The sequence below is a fragment of the Plutella xylostella genome, chromosome 3 (assembly GCF_932276165.1).
Source record: "Plutella xylostella chromosome 3, ilPluXylo3.1, whole genome shotgun sequence".
Lineage (NCBI taxonomy): Eukaryota > Metazoa > Arthropoda > Insecta > Lepidoptera > Plutellidae > Plutella > Plutella xylostella.
The window spans coordinates 6,667,353-6,692,074 of NC_063983.1; the positions used below are offsets into that span (position 1 = coordinate 6,667,353).

General features: G+C 36.6%; 1 protein-coding gene across 3 annotated transcripts; it reads right to left on the minus strand.

The window, feature by feature from the left end:
- Positions 1-1,316: 1,316 nt before the first annotated feature.
- LOC105391794 (protein drumstick) lies at positions 1,317-24,339 on the minus strand. 3 transcript variants are annotated; one of them, XR_005254569.2, is made up of 4 exons: positions 24,088-24,316; positions 8,650-8,906; positions 3,108-3,185; positions 1,317-2,738 (listed from the first exon to the last, which is right to left on the minus strand). XR_005254569.2 is itself a non-coding variant. In XM_011563343.3 (3 exons), exons 2-3 carry the CDS (start codon positions 8,865-8,867, stop codon positions 2,690-2,692), a joined length of 267 nt encoding a protein of 88 aa, XP_011561645.1. In that variant the 5' UTR covers positions 8,868-8,906; positions 24,088-24,339; the 3' UTR covers positions 1,317-2,689. The 3 variants fall into 3 exon arrangements, 2 of the variants coding, with proteins under 2 accessions (XP_011561645.1, XP_011561646.1); XM_011563343.3 differs by lacking the exon at positions 3,108-3,185 and having other exon boundaries at positions 24,088-24,339; XM_011563344.3 differs by lacking the exons at positions 3,108-3,185; positions 24,088-24,316 and adding an exon at positions 9,820-10,148.
- Between the last annotated feature and the right edge of the window lie 383 nt (positions 24,340-24,722).

Sequence of the window (24,722 nt, forward strand, 5' to 3'; positions counted from 1 at the left end):
CCTGAGGTACGGTGAATGGTATCGTGAGGAAACCTGGTACTATATATGGGTGGGATTATGCACGAAAGTTTCATTAGAGTTGCCGTTTCAGTTGAATTGCCAGGATAGCTAGTTATAGCCATATACATAGATAGTTATGGAAGCTTTAAGTGTCATTTCATGGCTTATATTCTCTACGGCATTTCATGTTGGTATAGACAATTTCAGTAAGCATCAAAATACTAAATACTTAAGTACTTACCAAGATAAAAATATTGATTACCTAGTAGTAATCAATATTTTTATCTTGGTAAGTACTGTTTGTTAGCAAAACTATCATCATCATCCACGATCTTCCACATCCAGCCCCAGGCTCCAGTAAGCTTTTAACAAATTATTGCAAGTTTTATCACTTCTTGTCACACTTTTATTGAGGTATAATTGAAATACGCCCAATTCGGTACAGTTGTTTGGCATTTATACTCGCCCGCCTATTTATATCACGAGTTTCTCATGTTGTTACTTGAATTAAGTTTATACTCAGTGCAGTTTTGATTCTATAGTATTCTTTAATCAATGCAGTCATCAAATTATTAGTTATAGCTATTTAAAGGCATCCTATTGGCTGTCATGTGTAATGAAGTGACAACATAATTGCCAGTTTCCAACCGCGTTGTTATTGGTAGCTACAGGTAATGAGCTCACTCTACAACATATTACGCCATTGTAAGATAAGTTATGAAATTAATTTATAAAATAGCGCATAGTAGGTTTGCGTTTAAGTAGAGTCCAAGACCGCCAACATTTTTAACAGAAACTGTATAGACTGCATACACTTTAAAGAGTTTTTTTGGGCAACCATTTTATTATTCTGTTTGATTTTTGACACGGGCGTGTTACGTCGCGCTTCTTTCTTCATTCATATTATTATAGAGCTACGTCTTTCTCTCGTTAATTCCACTAAAAAGATGTCAGTACAGTGGCTTACGGCGATCTAGTCCAATTCAATACCTACTTTACTTGCGAAAAATGCCTTCAACTAGCTAATTCTGTGACTGTCTAAACTAATATGTTTACCAGAAGCGTAACTGCACCAGCTAAATGTAAGTACTTATTAGCCTTTGGCACCACCTGAAAACTAATCCAATTGACTGAGACCAGATCTTATACTTCACATATTTATGCATTAATCATATTTCCTCTGTCATGCAAGATATTGCTGATTATAGTAATTTATTACCAATTTTTTTCAGATTCTACTGAATTGTTTCTCACACAATTTAAATACCTTGGTAATTTATTGATGAAAAGGGATGTAATAAAATTAATGAACATTCTACAATGTAAAATCATTTATTTTCATTGACCTACTCAATGAACTGGAATACAATATTTAAGTAAATAATCGTGAATATTATATATATTTTACAACTACAGTCAGAATATGGCGACGCAACAGATTTTAATTCTGTTGAAATTCTCTTATTATTGGCACAATAATTTACATACTAACCATGTTTGACAATATTTTAGTTTTATAGCGTAAATTAAAATATCTAAGCAAGTACATAATAGCACTATTGTCTTATATGACAGTACATATATAATTAATATATAAGTATATCACGTACAAAGACAAGCAATTCCAAACCTTACCTAGATTATTTCGCAATCGCTCGAAATATGGCAAAGTCTGTACAAAAAACTTTCCGTGCTATTTTGAAGATACAGTATGTAATAAATACGGAGCTTTAAACAAATTCAATACAAAGTAACGATTTCATTTAATTTTTAAAAGTGCATTTATTAAATATATAATTAGGATGATATACCAGATCAGAGTTTTAAAACAATTAGGTAGGTTGAAAGTTATTCATTATTTTTACGTTTACAAAAATGCGTACAGTAATACTTCATAGTTGTAGGTTTCCTTAGAAACACATACAAATAAACATTAGGAACGATACTCATAATATACAAGAAGCATTAAATGGAATTACATATCAATTCTAAACATAATTTTGTTATTAATAAATAAGAAAAGACACCCTTGATTTTTTACGTATCAGCATACATAATCACCGGTCTTCTAGCAGCTAATACTTTTTAATAATATTTTTAAATATTATATAAATATTTTTACATTACAATAAAAAGCAACTAAGCCATTTAAATGCTACAGTCAACTTAACCTAATAAATACTATTTACAAATCACCAGAACATTGAATGTTAATTCAGTTCAAATAAAAATTAATTGTAAAAACAACATTTTAAACGAATGCAGCACAAAATATCTCTACAATTGAAATTCTTATAGAAATAATTATAGTTACTACATTTTAATATACTCCATTTTTATTTCAGAACTGGGACGGACATTACTAAACGGCTGATGAAAAACAGTAAAAGATCAACCGTTCAAACAAAACATTGCTTAGCCCTTTCTTCCTGGCTGGGTTAAAAGTTAAGCACGATTACTGCTATCTGCTCCAATGATATTTTATGGAAACAGTTATTTATTTTATATAATCTGTTAAATAACAGCTTAATTATACCTATCTCAGCAGAGACGCCAGACTTTAAATTGTACCTAGGAGGCTGAAAATGCAATGAATAGTGTATCTTAAATGTTACAAGATAGAGTCACGTGTTGATTGTGGTTCTCAATCTCATGTTAAATGTATGTTGTAGGCTGTATTCCTGCCGGATCACCATCGTATGTGCATGGTCTCTTTCGATGGATTGTAATGTATTTCTCTGAAACAAAAAGGTAATATTTAATATGACTGTATAAGGGTTAAGAAAAGGTAAGTGAAAAGATGGTTAATTTTAAAAGAAATGTTAATTCAAAGATATCAAATGCTTGCAGGGCATTTATTTAGAGCACGATCTAAATTGATTATGTTTTAGGCGGTCTTCTTTTTATGAAAAAAAAAATAGAATTATTTCTATATTATAGGTACACAGGTTAGTTTAAAATCCTAGAAGTTATAGCTCAATATACGAAAAAACTATATACACAATCAGCTATTCGTCAGCTTCTAAGATTTTAAACTGTGACCTCTCGAACTATGTATGTAATAGTCACAATGATTATAAAATCTATTAATATATTGTGCATCTTACTTATTGTGTAAGAAAGAGACCGCTGTAGTTGGATCGTGCTATCTTGCTCACCTTCACCGCCACAAGCATTGACTACATCTACAACAATTGAGAAAAACATGTTATTAATATAACAGTAATTCAAAATATCAAATAACAACAACGCTATAATCGTTTCGTTATTTTTTGTCTGTTCCCCGCGGACAGATCTCTTCGAGTTAATAGAGTAAGGACATGCTGAAAATTAAATTGATTAATGTGTGCAATTGAAATCTGAAAATGTGCAATTAGAGTTAGATTAGTTTTTTCAGAAATATATTAGAAATAAACAATAACAAGTAGGTGCATCAGATTTTGTGTAGGAAATATTATATACAAAGTAAATGATTCTTTATAACGGAACCTTTAAACATTTTGCTTATAATCCTATAATAGTCTAAAGAACGGCCAATATCATTGTTGTCACTAAAACACCGTTAAAATAAACTAAAAAAACTAAGGATTAAACCACAAAAATATTTTCATTGTCTTAGGTATAATTCTTATATTTATCAACGATAAATTTTCTTGGAAAGCACCGTAGCCTCAGCCTACTGACGAGATTAAACCTCTTCGAAGTGTAAAAAAGAGGATTACTCCGACCGCTCAACCTCCTTTCGGAAACTTTTTCTGTTTTCGCGCGCAACAATGAACAGTTTTAACATTTTAAGGGGATTAACGTCAAAAGTAACCTACAACTTTATTCCTTATGTTCCATTGCGGCCGCACCGTAACTAAAGATCTGAGGACTCTGAGGTCTTTATTTCCCGCCAAATAACTCGTAAAAATTAACTTGTAACATTTCGGGAATTCGGAGACCGCATCGCAAATTCCGAATTTGAATTTAGGGTTATTCGCGGCGCGTTTGAATACTTGATCACCATCGGAACGAGATAATCGTTGGCTAATTAATATGCGCTCGTGATGAAGATATTAAATGTGACTGTCAGCGTGCGCCGGATTTTGTTTTTATCGATCGGAGAGAGAATGTTGTCTTTATCGGGCTATGTACGTAATAAATTACACTCGAAACGGGGAATTTGGAAAGTGATCCATACGGCTTTTAGTTTCTTTACACTGTGGATTATTGTGCTGATATCGTAGATTTATTCAATTTATATTCAAACAAAACTGACATTTATTCGATAGAAGTTGAATTAAAAGTATTAAAACAAAAAAAAGTATTTCTAGTTCTTACGTGAAATTCCGAATCGATTAATTCGATTGCGACACCGATTCCGCCGGCTAGCTGTGAATCGAATCGCACCGATTCAGATCACAATTACGTGTAGTGAAGCAAAGGGCGTAGGTGACAGCCGTTCTCTTCCGTGCGCAAGCAGGTTAGTTCGTGAGCGCGCACCCTGTATGTGCGCTGTGGGAACTCACAGTAACACTGTGCTACAGGGTGCGCAGTTTTTGCAGTAAACTAGATTATTTTGAAAAGACGTAGTTGTATATGGGACGTTTAAATGTTGTGTGTGGAGCATGCGTGATAATACCAATAAGTACTTATTATGAATAATTACGCCTGTCATTATCATTATCTGCTTAGTCAAAACATAACATTATACCTACTTAAGCATCCTCAATATTCAAATTTTCCTATTTTGGCGCAAATAACAGTTTTATTTCCCGCAAACCAACGAATCGTAAATGAACGGGCCCTGTATTCGTGCACCTAATTCTGTGTTGCTCTAACAGCTAATTAACCGGCACTCGGATGCGCAGACAATGGCGTGCTGCGACGTGTTAACAAAACATTACAACGGGAGAAAATCACGGGACACAATCCAAATTCGAAATTCAATTTCTTTTTTAGAACGGCCAACCGGCGCGGAAGAACAGTTTGCATTAGCGGCCAGTATTTCGGTAAATTAATGGTTCTCTCACACCCATCGACATAGGCCATCGGGCTTAATACATCGCGAAACCGTCTCCATAAATTGCCCATTACCGCGTTCGAATAATCGATTTGAGAATCGAACGATGGCGACGATTGGCCGATAGTCAGCCCACGCGCGCGGGAACATGTGCTAGTGACCTACTCGCTAACTAAATGGGACGTAGAGACTCTCGCGACGTAATTAAGCAACTTAAGGCGCCCTTTTAACCTCACAATGCGTTGTTATTGGTTTTGATTTAGATGCAGCTGGGAAACGTAAATGTTAATGATCTGACACAATAAGCCTTTTAGCTGCTGATAGTCACATTCCTGATAGATAAACTAAAATGGCAGAATAATGTCTAGACTTGTTACAAATAAGGCACCGCTAAAATGCGATTAGCTGAATTCTAGTCCAGAACAAAAAACTCAGTAAAACATGCTTCCAAAAACCGTTGGCGTAATCAGGCAGTCGTGCCCGAAACACAAGGAACCACGCTATCAGAGCACATCACTTGATGCAAGATAAACACAATGGGTGAACGTATGGACGGGCAAACACACATTTATATAGAAACGAGAAACTTCAGTAGCGGTACCACTAAGTACCGCCGGTGGCGCTCACGATGAGGCTTCGAGATGGACAGATTCACACGCAGTTATTTAGCGTGCGGGAACCGTACTGTAATCGTACAAAGTACCCGGATGCGATGCGCCTAATGAACTAGAAAATAGCTCTATCTTTGTAAGGTTATAGTTTGTATTGTTTGTAGTTTTGATCAGAGTAAACGGCCTACTACAATCGCTGCATCCATATGGATAGAGCGTTGTCTTCTGCTCTTGAATGTACTCAAATCTGTGATGTGACCCATTCTGCCTCACGTTCCACACAGCGCATCCCGTCGCCTCACGAGCGCGCGATGTTGACCGCGATCCCAATACGATCTCACTGGCAACCTTAAACGCATCGCATTACCCTCTACATTACAGTTCCGTGTTTGGCTGCAAATTACACTTTGCCGGTCACGTGTGGGTCCTCTGAGGCTACCGGTGGGTTCGCACAGTTTCGGAGGCGGTATTAGGGCCCATTATACACCGTTAACACTGCGGAGCGTCACGATCGCGAAGCGTGAGCGATCGACAAGGATCGTGGTAGCGGGGCAGAGATCGCGGTACCGGGCATCCGGGAGAACGAAGGCTCTTATCAGTGCGCGAATGTGCGATGTGTCGTGCGCGGTGTGTCGTGAGCGCACACGAATCGCACTGACTGCTCTGTGAATCTGGTAGATAGCTATAAATAAGCTGTAATGTGTTCAGTTGCAAATTGACCAGATTTAGCTCTCAATGGCTTGGGTCACTTACAAATCTCAGCTATATCTTCGACGCTTCAAGACGACTGATGGTGTCAAAATTTAGAAACACATCAAACACAAAATGTAAAAAAGTTGTGCAACTCAACCAACTTTGTATGTAAGTATGTAACGTATGACACACATATTTTCTCAGGCAACAGCCGAGAGATTTGCATGGCTGTCAGTCGAACGGTTGCAGGTCGCGACCCCGGCCTCTCATCACCACACTCGCTACCAACACATTGTATGTTAATTATCAAGTGACAACATACGAGAGTGTCACTGCATATCTCAGAATAATAACGGCCTATCTTAGCCGTATGTTCAAGCAAGTGTGGCCGCACCACGAATAAGAAGTTTACTGAACTCTCTATGGAAATTTCACTGACAGGCGGATCTTAAGATTCTTAAGCCGCATTTGTTCTTATTAGCCAACAATAAGTTGATAATTATCGTGTGTGATATTATTATGCGCAATAAACCTTCTTTCGAGTTGACAGAACGTTTTATGATGCGAGATAAAGGGAAAATACATTGTGTACAATAGTGAACATATAAACCGTACGTAAGAATTATTGATGTTAACCACTGACGCGCTTCTTTATGTGATTATGTGACTCTATCTTTACATTAATGATGCAAATCAAGGCTGTTGAGGAATTTTTAACAAAATAAGTTCTATCGTTCAGAAATTATTTACTGGAATCCGCATTGTTTTAAACTTTACATCATTGCGCTTAATATTTAGAATAGAATAGAATAGAATACTACTTTATTGACTTAAAAACAATTTACACAAATAACAATTTACAATATAACGCAATAGGCGGCCTTATCGCTAAAAGCGATCTCTTCCAGGCAACCTTTGGGTGGAGGAGAGACTTAAAGAATAAATGAGGAAGGTGTACAAAATGTAGTAAACATTCATGTTTAATAATAAATACTTAAATACATACATACATAATGTAATCAAAGTTATATAGATTTATATAATATAGGTAGGTAACTAGGTACTATTGCAAGATGGAGGAAAGATAATGTTCTTTTACCTGTTTTTTGAAACCTATAGCTGCGTTATTTACAGCGTTAAGTAAGTATAGTGAATCCAACTTGTGTAATTCGCAGCAGTCTGCTGACGAAACAGTAGGTAATTCTTTATGAACCATCCATAGTGCCTATGATGGTTCATTAACTCCTGCCCGGGAAATCCAACACAATTGTTTCTTGAAATTGTCTCTGACTATATGTGAAAACATCCACGCTTATGCAGCCACAGGTTGAGTTTTCACTATAAGTGAGCGTTCACTGTTCACTTGTCCAGTTACCCTATTCAAAGTACAAAAGTTCACTCGTTTTGGTATCGTTACGATCAGCCTCTATACGCCCGTAGGTTTCGAGACGTATTTTTTAAATTTTTGAGACTTCGAGTGAACGAATTTAGTCGACGTGATGAGTGTAATGTATTAATAAGGTAGATCATAACCACAGACCTATATGACTAGATTCCCCAAGTGTGCGTACTGTGCGTGTCAAAAGGTTGATCATAATATGATAAAATTTTGGTTCATACATAATTTAGTTCCGTCCATCTGTCATTTATCAGTATCAAAAATAATAATTCCTATACCAATTTCGGCCGCCCGGTTCTCACAGTAATCAGTGCATTTGGTAGCATCTTGTCATATAGGTCTGTCATAGTAACGATACCAACACGAGCGTACTTCAGCACTGTGAATAGGGTAGCAGGGTGTGTGTTGCAAGGCTGCAGGTCCTGCGGTCAGTAACTGTAGAAGCCGCTCGTGCCAGCGGGCCGCTGATGAGGCAGGCCTTAATCTGGGCTGATGGCCGGCCGCAGGAGGCCTTGGGGCCGTGTTGGCACTGGTATTCGGTCGGAATCTCGGAATATTGATTCAGATCTAGGCCTATTGCCTACAAACTCATTTTTTACGAACATAATATGTAGAGTTGTTGTAAGTTACAATATGATTGAAATTTATGCAATGGTAGCAGCTTCTATAATGCATGATGGATGAAACGAGCATTTGAGAGTATCGGGTGGTGCGATTTGACGGAATGTTTTTTGGTGTCTTTTATTCATTTATTGAACATGAATAAAAGACACCAACACACATTTCAAACGTATGTATTCCGGCATAACCTAACAACGTTAATTTGAGATCAAGAAACATTTTTGTGGTTTAACACCTAATTGCCCTAACCACCTAACCCTAACTAATGATACAAACAAGGAAGTCACACTCATTAGCCCAAAACATTAAATCCCACTTACCTATGCTGGCGCAGGTTGTCTTGTCTCTTGAAGCTCTTCCCGCACACCTCACAGCTGTAGCTCAATTCAGGGCTCTTGTGGGTCCTCTCGTGGATCATCAGGTTGTACGACTTGGTGAACCTTCGCTGGCAGTACTTGCACACAAACTCGCACTTCGGACGCAGCTTGCGTCTGAAGTCGCGGCTGTGGTCCTCGTCTATCTGCATCACGGCGAACATCTTGACTGGACGCGCGGGGGGCGGGGCTACGGAGCACGCCTGCGCAAACAAAAGATAACTTATCAGCGGAGCTATCTCGACTAATTGCTTCATGGTCTGATGTGGTGTAACCGTGTGTGGAGGAGGGAAAGGCGGGTATAGACTGCGGGCGGGAGTGGTCATTAAGACGTTTTATACCTAAGCGCTGTCTTAATCTTTAGGTGTACATTTTTGATAAGTGCACTAGTTAGTGCGCTTTGCCGTTTCGGTTCTATTGCGAGGGTTGCAAGGGTTATTTTTGAGGATATTATAAGTTTTAATTGTTTTATTAATTAGATTACGTTTCTTGAGTACAGGGTAGAGGTAATACCGTAATGGGTGCCGGTTAGTTGTTAGTTACTTTCCTATTCAATGTAAGTGGTATACATACAACTTATAATTATAATATATTTGAAAATTAACGTGTGAAACAATACCTTGGCAATCTTTACCTACACAGAACATAATCAGGGCAATTATCAAGATTTATCTGATATTTATGCTAATTTATTACTATGGGTAAGTAGTTAAGATAGGTGCGTATGTGTTCGTAAATTATAGACTATTATTTCTTATTACTACGGCGTATTACCTTAAAACTATGACGTGGGGAAGATAATTGTTAGGTAGTTACGCTGTAAGTGTACCTAGTACCTACATATATACACATACTTGTGAGCAATGAAAATGTTCCACCTGCCATTGCTATCACTGGAATTTTTTATTGCTCGCGAGTGTAATATGTAAGATAAAGGATTAACTTTTTAATTAATAAGACTTAATTCATGAGAAACCTGCAAAGCACGTGCAAATAAATTTCAATAAAATATAAAAAACCGGAGTCCCAATAATTAAAATATTTTTTTTTAATTAATATATAAAATTAAAATATAATATATATAGATAGAATGAAACTATTAAACACACTATTTACCTGTTTACCACAGCAGACCTCACTAAATTAATATAATAAATTAGTATTCCAACTATCTTTCACTTTAACAAGAGAACAGCTTAATTTTAAAACATTAAAAACCACAGCACTGGCAACTAACAAATAAAACTTTTAAAAATAAAATTTAAAAAAAAACTTTGAACCACGTTGAAAAATAAAACTTATTTGAAATTGGAACGTTCGTCTAGCGGTAGTTGAGACGTGCGTTCAAGAGCGGGTGCTGTTCGCAACTGCGACTGCGGCGAAGCTAAGTAAGGGTGCGGAAACGTTCTGAAACTACTTGATAACATTACACGGTTACACCCCACCATCGGGGGAGTGAATGAACAGGTAGCGCGCGCGTAAGAAGCCGTCGGGAAAATTTCGGCCGGTGACATCATGGTCTTGGGCGGCCGGCGATTGTTTTAGGGTATTCATTTGTCTGCTGTTTTCGGCGGATTAGTCATATCGAGGGTGTTAATTTATTATCGCGGTCGCCGTGTCGTGTTGTTTTAAGATTTTAATATATATTATTATCTGGTTGATAATTTATAATTTCGGTGCATTTTTTTATGTTACACTATTCGACTGGTAGGTAAAGATTTTGACCCTTAGTTTTTGAGTTTTTGTCGAATAATATTGTTTTTTAGTTAAAATGCGCCGTTTATATACGAGATCTATAACTTACTTGCTCGGACTTAGATCTTTTTCCGCCTACTAAAACTGTTACTTTTGCTGAACTAGGGTTTACCACCGTGCTAATCTATGTACCTAAGAAGTTTATTTATACATAATTTCAGACTATTCATTACTCGGGTTCTGTAATCAATAGTTTTCATAACATTTTTTTACCGTCTAGGTCAACATTTACGAAATCTCCCTACTTATATTTTAATATGTAGGTAGCTCGTTTAGTTAGTTATATTCATTAACAAGGTAGTAAATAAATTTGTGTAAATAAGTTTAGAGATTAAAAATTACTGTTACTGTAATTAACACACAAGTTTTGTCAGTCAAAAAGTAGGATTTCGTACTCAACAAAGTGATTTGTGCATTTTTATAGTGACAAAAAATTCTATAAATTTGAGGGTTATTACATATTTTTTCTCCACCTGTTGTTACTTCCCGGCTACATACGCTGCGCGGCCGCGCGGTGGGAAAGCGCCGGTGGCTGCCGGCTACCGCCGTGCGTTTCACTCACGACGTCTCACTCCACTCACTCTATACTCACGAAAAACGAACCCACGACACCTTTCATACAATCGGCAAGTTTAGTACAACGAGATAGAGTCGTGGCTCGCGCAGCAGCGCCTTGATGCTTCGTTGTTCGTCTTAGAGAGTGACCCCCAAGTTTCGACGCAATACCGTACCATCGGAGGCGCAAGACGTTTCACCGAATTCTACACTTCCTTGTTTTGAGCACTTCATTATTTTGTGGTGGCTGGTGGGTGCGATTTATATTTGTTATGTAAATAAATTTAAGTTCTACTTTCTAAACGTAGACATATTCGTTTAGTCTTGTTGAATATGATATCTACTTCAATGAACAATAACACTTTAATAGCACAGTTACAACACCTATTCCAAATAGGCTGTTAACTTCACTCATAACATAACATTCCAAATGTTACAAAACCTCCAAATCATTAATCAACGCCAATTCTCTAAACGCACAGTCGCAGAAATGCAATACGCCCGGTCATCAGGTAATGTTTTAATACATTTCGGCTTCTGTCATTACTGGGACCTCGGGGCGAAGGCAGTGGCTACTTTCATTGACATGTCACGCTGGCTGGTTGGAAAGTTTGAGAATATGGCCAGCTCACGACACTCAGAATAAGGAATTTGGTTGATTTAATTGGGTCAGTAATCAGTAAAGTGAGTGCCAGGTTAAACATAATATCAGTTCTGTTGCAGTTTGTATTTTAGTGTTGAGGTTCAGGGTTTAGCTTACATAGTGCCCCTGGATGTTTTATGTCGAGATCTTAATTTTTTTTTAGAATATAACTTTAAGTAGAAGCATAATTATAATATGACTTTCACTAAGTAAGGTACTAGGTATAGATCTGGTTTTATATGAGATTTATGAGTTTTTATTTCTTTAATTAAGCTACTTTTCCCAGTTAACCGAGATTTTACAAAATATCCGTTGATGGAGATTGTTCAATTTTACGTTGCATAAACCATTTAATTGTGCTCAACACCTTCTTTCAACACATTTCAACACTAAAATTCTCGTTTGAACACATTAAAGCGTTCAACCAACATTCACCAGCAAAAATTCAAATTCCATATTTTAAGGAAGCTATAAAGTGTAATACGCGGAACTTACGTGCTGGGACACTTATGCGATTTTTATAGCTTTGAAACGAGTTCTCGAGTAGAGACCACGAAGATGAAACGTAGCGCGGGACGCCCTAAGGACTAACTTACGAAATCTGAACCTTTTCAAAAAGCTGCTGTGCTAACCACATCTCGTATAATATGACGATTACCCTAACCCTCCAGTATGGTTTTTAACCCTTTAAACAGCTATGGCTACTCAAATTATTTCATTGGTTTTCACCGTTAACTCAAGGGGTTGTACAAAACAAGGTGGCATCCATATACTATGGCTTATTAGGGGTTAAGTCGGTAGACTCGTAGTAGCTGGATGAGGAAGCCCCCCCAGGCTTCCTGCCTGTGTTCATTAGTTCAGGGGACTGAATTTCATTCACTATAGATTTATATGTTCGTGAAAATACTGTTATGGTTGGTTAGGCAGGTATGGTATATATACCAGCCAACTACCACATAGATTTTAAGAGCTATGTACTACTTCTATTTACTTAATACGTAGTTATGCAAAGTAAGTATGTGCTTATGAATAAGCATGACTACTTTAACCAACTGTTGTAACCTAACAAAGATGTTTGTAGTTTGTAGGAAACACAAATTAATAAACTGCATTTTACTGGTTAATAAATAAATAAATAAATATGTGGGGACATCTCACACACGGCCATCCGACCCCAAGCTAGGCAGACCCTGTGTTATGGGTATCGGACAGCTGATATATCTACACAAATACATAGATAGATAGATACTAAATATAAATATCAACACCCAAGACCCAAGAACAAATATCTATGTTTAAACAAATATCTGCCCCAGCCGGGAATCGAACCCGGGACCTTCGGCTCAGTAGTCAGGGTCACTAGCCATTACGCCATTCGGTCGACCATTCATTCGGTAATGGCTGCTAATTTCCTAGATGTTTTCCCTGGATAGGCAAAGGTACATTTCTGTACCCAGTCTTTGCCGGTAACAACTAAAGTATAAGATATAATAATATTTACCAAAACTGTAGACACTGTCTTGAAGCAGAGCAACTAACTTATATTAAATTAAATTTGTCAAAACTCCCAGATTTATACCTACTTATAAGATTTTTTGAAAGATTTAGATCAAGCGGATCTATGACTACTTGAGTAACTAGATGACGCATTGGCGAGTAAAGTAATCTAGAATTGAGAGTTTCCACAATCCATGCTAACATGATGTGTCTTATAAAGTTATTTAATTTCGTCAAGCTTGCGGTTTTGACTTCTGTTCGAAGTGTGACTCAATTTGAGATTAATTATTAAGATAAAGATGGTTTTGACTCGGCGAGAATGTCGGCCCCATATGTAACATGACTGTGTGTCATGTAGGTTAATGATTTATACGTGTCATGTCTTTCGATATGTACTTAATATTTTAGTTAAATACATTGAAATCTTATTAAAATGGCCTAGCAGAGGTTCAGATCTTGTTGTATTAAACGACCGTACAGGGCCCCAAGTCTGCTAAGGAATGGCGGCACAGTTGAGTGTCGGCAGCATGGGTTTCGCACCGTAGGTATTAATTATCTGCGTTTTAGGAAATATTTATTGCATCTTTTTTAAAGAACTAACGTTAATAAACAGTAATAAGTGTTAAGTGTTTCATATTGCACTACTGGGACTCAGTAACCAAGAGAAAACGGATACCTAAAGTCGGGGAACTATTCAGACGACAAAGCATTGGGCCGCCATTCCTTAGCAGACTTGAGGCCCTGCTCTCGTTCGTTCACTTATCGTCAGTATACAGAGTAGTAGAGTAACCCCCCCGAGTCACTCGGTCCATACGTAATCGTATCGTGAAACCACGGCTTTAGTTACTGGTTTAATGGTCGTAATACATCTTATTTTGCACGATTATTAGGGCCACATTACAACTCGCACATCGCCGCTGTAAAGGTTGTCTACAATAGTGGCAATGAACAATTTGTATTAACGAATAGACATCAACTTAATTACGCAAAATTCCACAAATCAACACAAAGAGCTCCGGACTCTGAAAGCAACTATGTAACTTTACACCAACTACATTGAAACGTCAATATTGCTGGTCCAACGATCTATCAATTACAGAATATAAAAAGGTAGTATTTGTTGTATAGAGTTATTTTATTATAGTTATACTACATCCACGTTAACTGACAAAGCTGCCGAAGTAATAATTTAAGGACATTGTATTAGTAATTGTGTATTTTGGTTAAAATAATTATAAAAATCGTAGGTAGGGAACTAGGTACATAATAATTATATTTATGAAGATTTTATGTTACCAAAATAGAGTCTAATTACAACTTAGATTTATAATCTAAGCTAAGGTAACAACTCCAAACTCCATTAGGGTTATTTTAGCTTGATACTCAAACACATCAGTAATTATTATTATCCTAGGTAGTTTGCCTAGGTTATACCAACATTGAACTGTTGAACCCTAGATCAGGATGGCGATCGTTAAAAGTCTAGAATACTCATTGATAGCAAGTAATTAAAATTTATCACAAAACAATAAAAATGTCTGCGCACAACCATTAAGAGAGTACTAATTTGTTCTTTTTAAATTGTACTAAAAATGATAAGTTATGTTGGGTTATAAAGTTAATTTTACTAATCCTTCCTACTTAGATAAGGTAGAAAATAATATACGCTATTAATATTAGAGCTATAAACGCGATGGTTTGTAAGTATAGATGTATGCAACTCTTTCACTGCATAATGGCTGAACCAATGTTGATGAAATTTTGTGTGTAGGAAGCTAATATCCTAGGTATATGCAACTTTTTATCCCGCAATTCCAGAGTCGCAAGAGTCGCGGGCAACATCTAGGTAGTTAATGAACTTCAGTAAATTTTCTAGAGTAATACAATTCCCACTGTATTACTAATTTTTGTAACAAGAAACATATATTCAATTCGGCTGTCCCATTTCAAAACACAGTAACCGCCAACTTTAAAAAAAACGGGTCTTTGATTTATACATTATTTTAGGCGATTCCGCACAAAACTGCATTGTCAGAATATCAAAAAACCGCTTAGAAACGAAAATAAAATTTCTAAAAACCTAGTAACTCCACCCTGCGAAATCAAAAATGCCAAGAAAACCATTTCAAAACATAGTAAGAGCCACCAACCATTTTAAAACACAGTAAGTGAAAATGACTTACTAGGTTTTAAAATGGTCAATGGCGCTTACTAGGTTTTGAAATGGTCAGCAAAGGACAATTTTCGTCCGTTAATTTTAGTAAGTCACAAATGGCATACATTATTACTAACACTTTTTTCGAACAAAATATCAGACATTTCAGAACCTGTATCTTTGCACCAATGAAACCTAGACAATTGAATTAAAAGTAGAACATAAGTAAATTTTGTCTTCTTTATAAAAGCTATAGAGACCTTTCTCGTTAGAATCTTTCTACTAGCCCTATTTTGCATAAACAAAAAAAAAACAAGTTATAAAACTGATTTTTAGATAGAAATTTAGGAAATATTGTCTAATTGAAGGCAGCCATAAATAATTTTCATGTTAGAGCCTAAATGAATTAAATAGCCATATTCAGAAGAATATGGCTATTTAATTCATTTACATAAAACAAAAAAACAAACATAAAAATATGCCCGTATTTCAGCTATTACTTATAGTGCCGTCGTGTAAAAGTGCTGCAAAATTGGATTTATAATATGTGAAGGATCCCAAACATATAAAAAATGAAATTATTACGCAATTATTGCAATTTCAATATACTTAACTTGTCTTAAATGACACAATAATGGCCCTTACTAGGTTATGAAATGGTCAGTGAGGGCGGTTTTAGGGTGAGAAAACCATATAAAACCTAGTAAGTGTTTTCTTTTGTGCATTACAGCAACAATTTTAGTCATATTTAAATGAAATAGTATTGTATATAAAGCCTAGGTTCTGCCGCTTCTTTTAAGCTTACATTTGTTCAGATATCTATCATAGTTTTACCAGGGCATTGAAATGAAGGTACAAAAACGTTTTTTGGCTCTCCTGAACATTTTGTCTCATGGCTGTTACTGTGTTTTAAAATGGGACAGCCGAATTGCATTATTTATAAATTATTATTTAACAGCACACTTTCAACACTACCGATTCGACATCCAAACTTCAAACGTCAAAATCGTAATCAAAGCTTTCGCCGACAACGGCGCTGCTCCAACGTTCTAATATTTATCAAGTTATTGTCACTGGCTGTATAGACGTGTCTGTAATACGACCATTATAAAGGCTTTGAGGCTTTGTCAGCGATCAATGAGGCCCTTATAACGCGATCGCAAGTCAGCGTGACGTCTAAACGGAGTTCCAGGAATCCGATGACATGTCGAGTTGTCGAGCCTTTTGTCGACGGAGAAATCCGACGTTTTTGATGTTAAATGTTGTCTAGATAATTAGGTGGCCTAAGGGAGTAACCTAAAGCAATGCTGGTATGATAACTTGATGTGATTTAAGGAAAAAAATATTGTCTATTGAGAGCTAGAGAGTAATTTTCATAGCCATTTAGATTTCAGAAGTTACATAAAGTCAAAGGTAAAAAAGCTGACAGGGTGAATAGATAAAGCATATTGACACACAAATTAAAGCAACCCTATAAAAATCATGACATAAATCGAACCGACAATCCGTTTATAGAACCCCGTCATTTGAATAAAATGATTGGCTCCCTATTGTTCAATGCTCCGGTATTTCAACACAACTTTTGTGTTTATCATTCTATTTGACATTTTTACGAACAATGCCACCAGTACCCTTCTCTTTCACTCCGATACTGATCTGGGTCGAAAGAAAGGGATGCACCGCTTGTCCTTTAAACTTTCAACCCGGGAATGCGGGCTATGAGCTGAATCACCTTGTTACAATTACTTGTTGTGGTTTTATGAATAAATCTTTACTAATAACAGGGGTGTCAGTCTCTAAATCGACGAACGAACGAACGAGAATTGTCACGCAATCGGAACCCTTAATACAACGAGATAGAGTCGAGGTTGGCGCAGGGCTCCGAAGCTTCGGAAAAACGAAATTGCCGCGCTAACTCCGACTCTATTATCGTTGTATTAAGGGTTCCGATTGTGTGACAATTCTTGTTCGTTCGTTCGTCGATTTAGAGTGACCCCCCAGGGACCGAGCCCACCTGCCGCCCGGTTTTTTCCACTAAAATATATACACCCTTTTTTGTTAATTCTAATTAAATTACTTACGAGTATGTTAATTATAGATATTTATATTTAGTATCTATCTATCTATGTATTTGTGTAAATATATCAGCTGACCGATACCCATAACACAGGTTCTGCCTAGCTTGGGGTCGGATGGCCGCGTGTGAGATGTCCCCACATATTTATTATTATTATTTATTTATAATTACATATCTAAAGCCTACTTTATTTGTTTTGAGAAAAGACGATCAAATAGTTCACCGATCATGGAAATTTTATGCCGTACAATTAGCTTCTAAGATGCCTTTATCTTGCTTTAGGAATCTCAATGCATATAATCATAAATAACAATTTAAAGGCTCGGTTTGGTTAGAGTAAATTATAATATACAAATGAGCGGGTAGGCAGAAATAACGAAACAGTTCAGAGGCACGTTCCCACAGGAACGCGACGGCCGCGGGACAGGGGGCGCTGTGGAGCTGACTTCACACTATAATATTCAGATTTACTTATAAGATATTTGACTCCAAGATTAGTTAAGTAGCATTTTATTGATAGGGGGAAGTACCTATGTACTTATTCATAATAATATTTGGTAGGTCGGTTCTCGAAAATAGAAAATATATTGAATACTTTTTAAGTTTCAATTCAACATAAGATAATCTATATAGATATATGTGTAGATCTTTTGCTATACAAAGAATATTGAGTTTTAATGATGGGATAAAATTTCATAAAACCTATACAGTTTAATATTATGTTAAAACCTAATAAGAAACTGGAAACATTCATAAAAATCCTAATGTACTACAATTATAGAAATGTTATGGTCATGTCCTCCAAGTAACACTATTTAAATGTCAATTTATAATAAGTTTAAATAATATAAATGCGAGTCTATTCTTTTCCTGTTCTCGATGCGGCGAGGCATCTGTAAGCAACATCTGATATATTGAGGTCCGCCCGTCCAAAAAGCCCCCGGGCTATGCCTGTCTTAAGCCCTAACTATCAACCTTAATGCTCACGATAAAAAGACTAATATTGCGAAGCAAACAGTTGAGTGCGCTTAGAGACATTCCAAATTTAAAATCCGCGGGCGAATGTCTAGTCTTTACGCTCACTTGCGCACTTTGACTCGTAATTTGTCGAGTTTATACTTTATGGCTCATGAGTTAGAGTTGCTTATTAATGTTGTTTTTAATATACGTAATGGTTAATGATATTATTATATAGTGTAAAATTTTATCATTGGACTTCTCGATAGTTAATGTAACGACAAACCTATTATGGCGAACGAGAAGTATAATGGTTAGTAGCAGGCATCAACAATCAAGCAACATCGCAAATTTACATTTTAAATATCTCTATTAAATTTTCTAATTAGTTATTTAGTATACAGTGAACGGGTACCTAGTTCACATTTTCTTCATCTTTCCATATACCATACTTGCATACACGAATAACTCACACATTGACATCAGCTGCACATAGGTACATGTCGTGAGCGTGTGTGCATGTGTGCATGTGTGCACATAATGTGAAAACGATAAACCGCTACTGGCTTACGCACGGCCAATCAGTAGCCCGAAGCTTAGCTGCGTGTGTGTGTGAGGTACGCTTTATATTGATTGATTGCTTTTTGAATTTCGAATTTGGAAGTGTTTTCTTTTATTATGTAGATTTTATTTTTATCATTGGTTTATTGATTAAAATATTTACCTATGTAGCTTTTATAATGTTTCATCGATGTCTTTTACATTCAACTATTTGATTCAAGTACCTGAAGTACCTACCTACGGAATTCTAATTCAGAAATTAATATTGATTGAATACATAACTACTTGCAAGTCTCTTATAATAAGCTAACTACGTTAATCCCATATAAACATGCTATAAAATTACTCTCTTATATACCACAATCAATTTGATACCCCGTTCGCGTGTATACAAAAAACCCCCTCACGGCTACTGTGCACCAATCAGGGCCGCGGAAAGGGCGTGGCGCGTAACACGGCGGCCAATTGTCGAGCTTCGTTCAAAAAAAGAACGTCTACTTTTTAACGGCCGAGATGCGCGTGAGCAGCGTGGGTGGGACTTTCTATCGCTTCGGGGCATTTCTCGTGGGATGCAACCAGTATACTCTACCTAACTATATAATATGGTTAAAGCTGATTGTATATCACAAAAGTACCAATGCTATCTCAATTATTATAAAACTACATACTTTATGAGTAAGTTATGCTAAACCTTACTGTAGTATCACAAATGAAAACGCTAACAGATTATTTTCAACGTCAAAATGGAATAAAATAGGACTGTGTCATTCCAGTAGTCCGATTTTTTTTTCTTTACATTGCAACCGTAACTTCGTTGGCAGTCTCAATTTCAAGTACAGATCGCAGATAACGTCTAGCCAACGCGTAAAGCACATTAATGTCACATAAACGCGTCCAACAGAGAACCACCAGGGATGTTGCGCAAAAAAAGCTTTACAAAACCGGCAATAAACAAAACCAATATCTAAATAGATCCAACTTCCTAAACACACATTTGGGGAAAAAAATTGCCAGGTAATTCATCACCTGTGGCGCTTTCCGGCGTATAGTTGGTGTATGGTCAGCAAACAAACTGAGGTATTGGGCAAACATAGGAGTGACCGTTGCCGACATCAATGGGATCGACGTCACATTAGGTAGATAGGTATTCTACTACGCGTTTTGTGAATGGAGACTTGAGTCATGCTGGTGACAGTGTTTTTCTCCCTTGAAACTTCCTTAAAACGTTCTTATACGGAGCAATCTATGAACTAAGGTTTTTTTTTTATTAATAAGTTAGGTAATTAAATTATTTATATACTTCTACCTACTGGTACCTACTAACCTAACTTTGATTTTTATCATTTATGCGTTTCTTTGGAATTATCAACCATTAATAAATAAAGCTATTATTTATAAACTGAAATTCAAACCCCCCCAACCAACATTCTATTTAACAGATAAACAAAACAGAACCGGGCTAAAAGATTGAACAAATGGAAACACCAGAATCAATAGCTTTTCACTTCACAAACACTTCCAAACTCGGTATGGAAACTAAACTAATATGGCTCTACCTATAAAGGACTATAAAGGACCTGCCAACCACGACTTTTCAGTTTACACAGATTTCTTAATTCGTTGGCGGTTAGGGTTAAATTTGAACTGCGTTGGTTGCATTCGGGATTTTTTCGACTGTACCCGAAAAGGCGTTTATTTAACACATAATTTGTCGACTCAATTCTGGCCGGATACTTTTGTTTGTGGAAGATAAAAGACAAAGAAGGAGAGTCTGGGCTGCAGTTATCAACCAGATCTTGACACCACAAGGGATAGATAACGAGACATTCCTTTACGTGGTAAATTTTAACAAATAAATGTAGATATACTTTGTGGATCGCGTCTATTGGTGGGAACCGTACATTAAAGGTAAGCTTCCACCTATCGGTATCGTATGTATAGGACGAAACGGATTTTCATAAATGTGGTGACAATGTCGATGAAGTGGAAGCACTAGTATACCTACTTACCTACATATTGTAAATACTTTGGCGGTCGCTCTTCGATACAGATAGTATTGTAGGGACTGTTAGTTCAATTTATATTTTCTTACAATCTAGTTTGATATATTTTTAATTATTTGATGATGATAAGGTTAGATATCGCGTTTAATGTTACTGTACTAGGTACAATGTGTAATAATACTTATGTAGCATCAATTTAAATCACGCTTATTTGTTGAGCTAGTAGTTGATATATTCAGATATTTATTTAACATAACCGCAGGTAGATGATAAACCTTCTATTTATTTATTCAACATATCCAGACCAACCAATTAATATTAGCCGCGATCCTTTTAACGAATTCCGAGTCCTTGATCAATATTTAAGTATCAAAGGCATTATTAATGGTGCGGCACAATGACAAAAGCTGGTCTGACAATAAATAATCATTGTCTTGAGAAATTATTCCACCCCGTGGATCGTAAACACGGCTCGATGTGTTAATACGTGTAGCTTTTATGTGACAGGGGACTTTTTGTTCGTCCGAGGCGATCGCTGCGGCGAGTTGAAAGAAAGTGCGACGGTGGCGCCCCGCGGGGTGACGGCCGCCGGACCGCGTTATTCCAATTTTGAAAATTTCGTACCTTTTATTTTTATTGGCGCGTTTATAGATCGAAGAAAGTTTGGTTGGGGTTAGGCTTCCTGATTTTATTTTAATTATGTTCATATTATTATAGTGCGTAAAGTGAGCACTAAATAATAATAATATAAGGCCAACTAGAAGCAACATATAATTAATGATTCCAGAAAAATAATAAAATTGTGTTCCCTCACTAATTTGGGAAAAGACACGCTATTAAAAATGTTCTAAATACGTAGGTAGTAGGTAGACGTCTCGACTAATTTTTCTCAGTGGTCCAGTTTCCATGTTAGCTCAGTCTTTTCATTTTAATTACAATATTAATTGACCAGATTGCTGAGAATGTGCCACTTTAGGAAGGAAGCGCGGGCGTAGCTGCCGGCGAGCTGCCACTGCGTTACGCCGATAGACCGGGAGCTTCACGATTAATTAAAGGTCGTCTGATAGATATTGCTTTCAGTGATGAGGCCGTCTTTTATCTTATACATATATCATTTCTTTTGGTGGAAATAAAGAGCATTGTATTGTATACATTAAAACAGATACAAATCATTATCAGGCAGAATATACCTCTTATTTATTATTTTCACATACCTACACAGCTACACACCTATATACACAGCTACACACCTATATACACAGCCATCAAATTATATGTCTTCGACAGTGCATAATTTGTACAAGAAATACTTCGTTCATTATTATTATTATGAGGTTCGATTCTAAAGTGTGTTTTCTTTGTCAACTTCAATACAAAGTCTTTTCCTTAAAATTTGAAATTCATCATCATTCATCCCATTTTAGAAAGCAGTTCCCTACCGGACGTGAAAAGAGATAGATATTTTCATACTTATCACTTTTCAGGCAATCCTAACCTACTTTCGGAGCATGATTGATAAAAAATACATAGCTCTTTTTAAAAAGTCTCACAGCTCTTGGACTATAAAACGGTCTGTAGGCCGTAATTATGGTTTGAATTCTTTTAGCTTCAGGCATTTTGATGTTTATACCAAGTTTTAATACACGATTAACATAATAAACTTAACTGTTACCTTTTTTTGCAGATTGTTTAGTCAAATTGAGCACTAAATGTGACTGAATGGAAGTGTTTTTTTATTCATAAAATTATAAGCAGGTACCTAATAGTGTATGATTTATTAGGCGTCTGCATTAAGACCTTTTATTGTATAAAACAATACACATAATTATGTCATAGACACGGATGCCACTATTATGATAAAATCATCCACAAATTATTATAAAGAGTATTTATCAACATCCCTTAATCAATCCTACTTAAAATGAAAACCGCTGAATTAAAAAAAGCTATAGACAAGACAAGGCAGCGGGTTACAATAATTTAATGGATTAAAATAAAAAATCAAGTAGGTAAGTACTGGTTTTATCTCACAAGTCATATTGGTAGACTTTAATTATAAAGTGCCGGTTAAGAATTATCATTCATTATTGTTCATTGTTTATCAGCTATATTGCGAGCTATTTCTGTTGCCCAATGGCTTTGCCCACTTTAATTACAATTTCAAGGCGTTGTTTTTAAGGAAGTGTTTAAAATAAAAATAATAAAATATTTTTTTATGAATTATGTGTTGTCCAGGAAAATTTTCTTGATATTTTTTGTCTAAAGATTGCTTTATGGCTGCCCGTTTTTTTGGCTTGATTCAAACAGATGGCATGAAATATGCAACTTATTAAGAACCCGTACAGCTATTGACGTCGTCGAAATTCACACCGAAAAACTAAAACGAACCTAATGATGCGTCCGACTATTGAAAGTCACAAAGGGACATATTAAAGCATATCCTTCCAATATTTCGAGTTTCTAAACCGAACTTTTTTTATCCATTCTCCTTTTATTGTTAAATAAACCATAAATCGTTGGTAAATGGTCACTCGAGGTGTGTGAATGGCCTCAACTCGGGTGCCCAACAGTTTTATAAGAAAAAACCTATTATGAGGACAATATTTTTCGATGTCCTTTTATAGCTAGCGCCGAAGTATGGCGCTAAGATATATTAACATAATAATAGGTTTGATTATTCAAAATTTTGATTTAAAATCGAAGATGGTTTTGTCATTTCAATTGATGGGAATTTAAATTGGAAACTATGCATGTTTTTGAAGCTTATGGGTTTCAAATTGGATAACATTAATTACCTATATCCTGTACAAAGAGTAAATTTCAACAAACTTAAAATTACACGAGTTCACTTATAATAAAAATATAGCATGCAATGTTAAAATCATCAAGTGTATGTGAAAACTACCACGTACCGATGCATATAACTAATTAACTGATAAATAAAAAAGACATTACAGCAACATAATAAGGTACGGTACGTAACATATTTTCAAAGTTCACATAACAGATCTGTGCTCTTGTCGTTCTGCAAATATTGAATGAAAACCGTAACACATCAATAGACGAGTAAACTCAGCCCAATGATGCAATAAAATTAATTGCACTCACTAATAAAGCTTAGCCGTGATAAGAGCAGAGATCGTGTCAATAAAGTAATAAGATAAGACAAATAAGTACTCACAGTGGGGAAGCGCGAACAGCTGCGATTATTGTTGATTGATTAATGTTTATTTTTACGTATAAATTAGTCGGCGGCGCGGCGGAGACTGTTCGAGGGCAGTAAAAAACTGTAATTTATTAGTGGCGACTTCTCGTGTTGGCTCGGGCTTAACGAGTGCGGGGAGACACGGACTCACGAGCTACGCAGGCTGCTGCTCCCGTGGCCTGAGGAAGAATAACCCCAGGAGTCGCTGGGAGCCGCTGCCGATGCCACCGCGCGCTTCCGAACGCAGTCCCCCTACCCCGCGCGATACCGATCACGCATTCTACGAATACCACGACGACGACCCTGATATTGTCCAGCCATCTCGTTCGCACGCGTGTGTTTTGTATGTCCTGCACGCTTCCCTCAAAGACGCTTCTTAAGTTCAGCAAGTAAAGGTCAGGCCGAGCGCGCTAGCTCAGCGTCGAGGTAGCGCGTGCGCAACACCGGCAGCCAACTCATGAGCGGCAGTTTAGTCGCTCACGCAACTATCGTCGTATAGCCGTCCTTGTCTCACACGTGGGTAAGATACGCTCGCCGACTCGCATGGAAAAATGTATCTAGTTCTGTGGAAGACGCGACGCGGAGTGCAGTAGCAGTTGTGTTTTTTTCTT

Bases quoted from the DNA above. Each gene is read 5' to 3' on its own strand.
- LOC105391794 (XM_011563343.3), bottom strand. From the start codon at position 8,867: ATGTTCGCCGTGATGCAGATAGACGAGGACCACAGCCGCGACTTCAGA. The intron at 2,739-8,649 runs GTAAGTGGGATT...TTTTTGTTTCAG, and splicing joins GACAACCTGCGCCAGCATAG to AGAAATACATTACAATCCAT.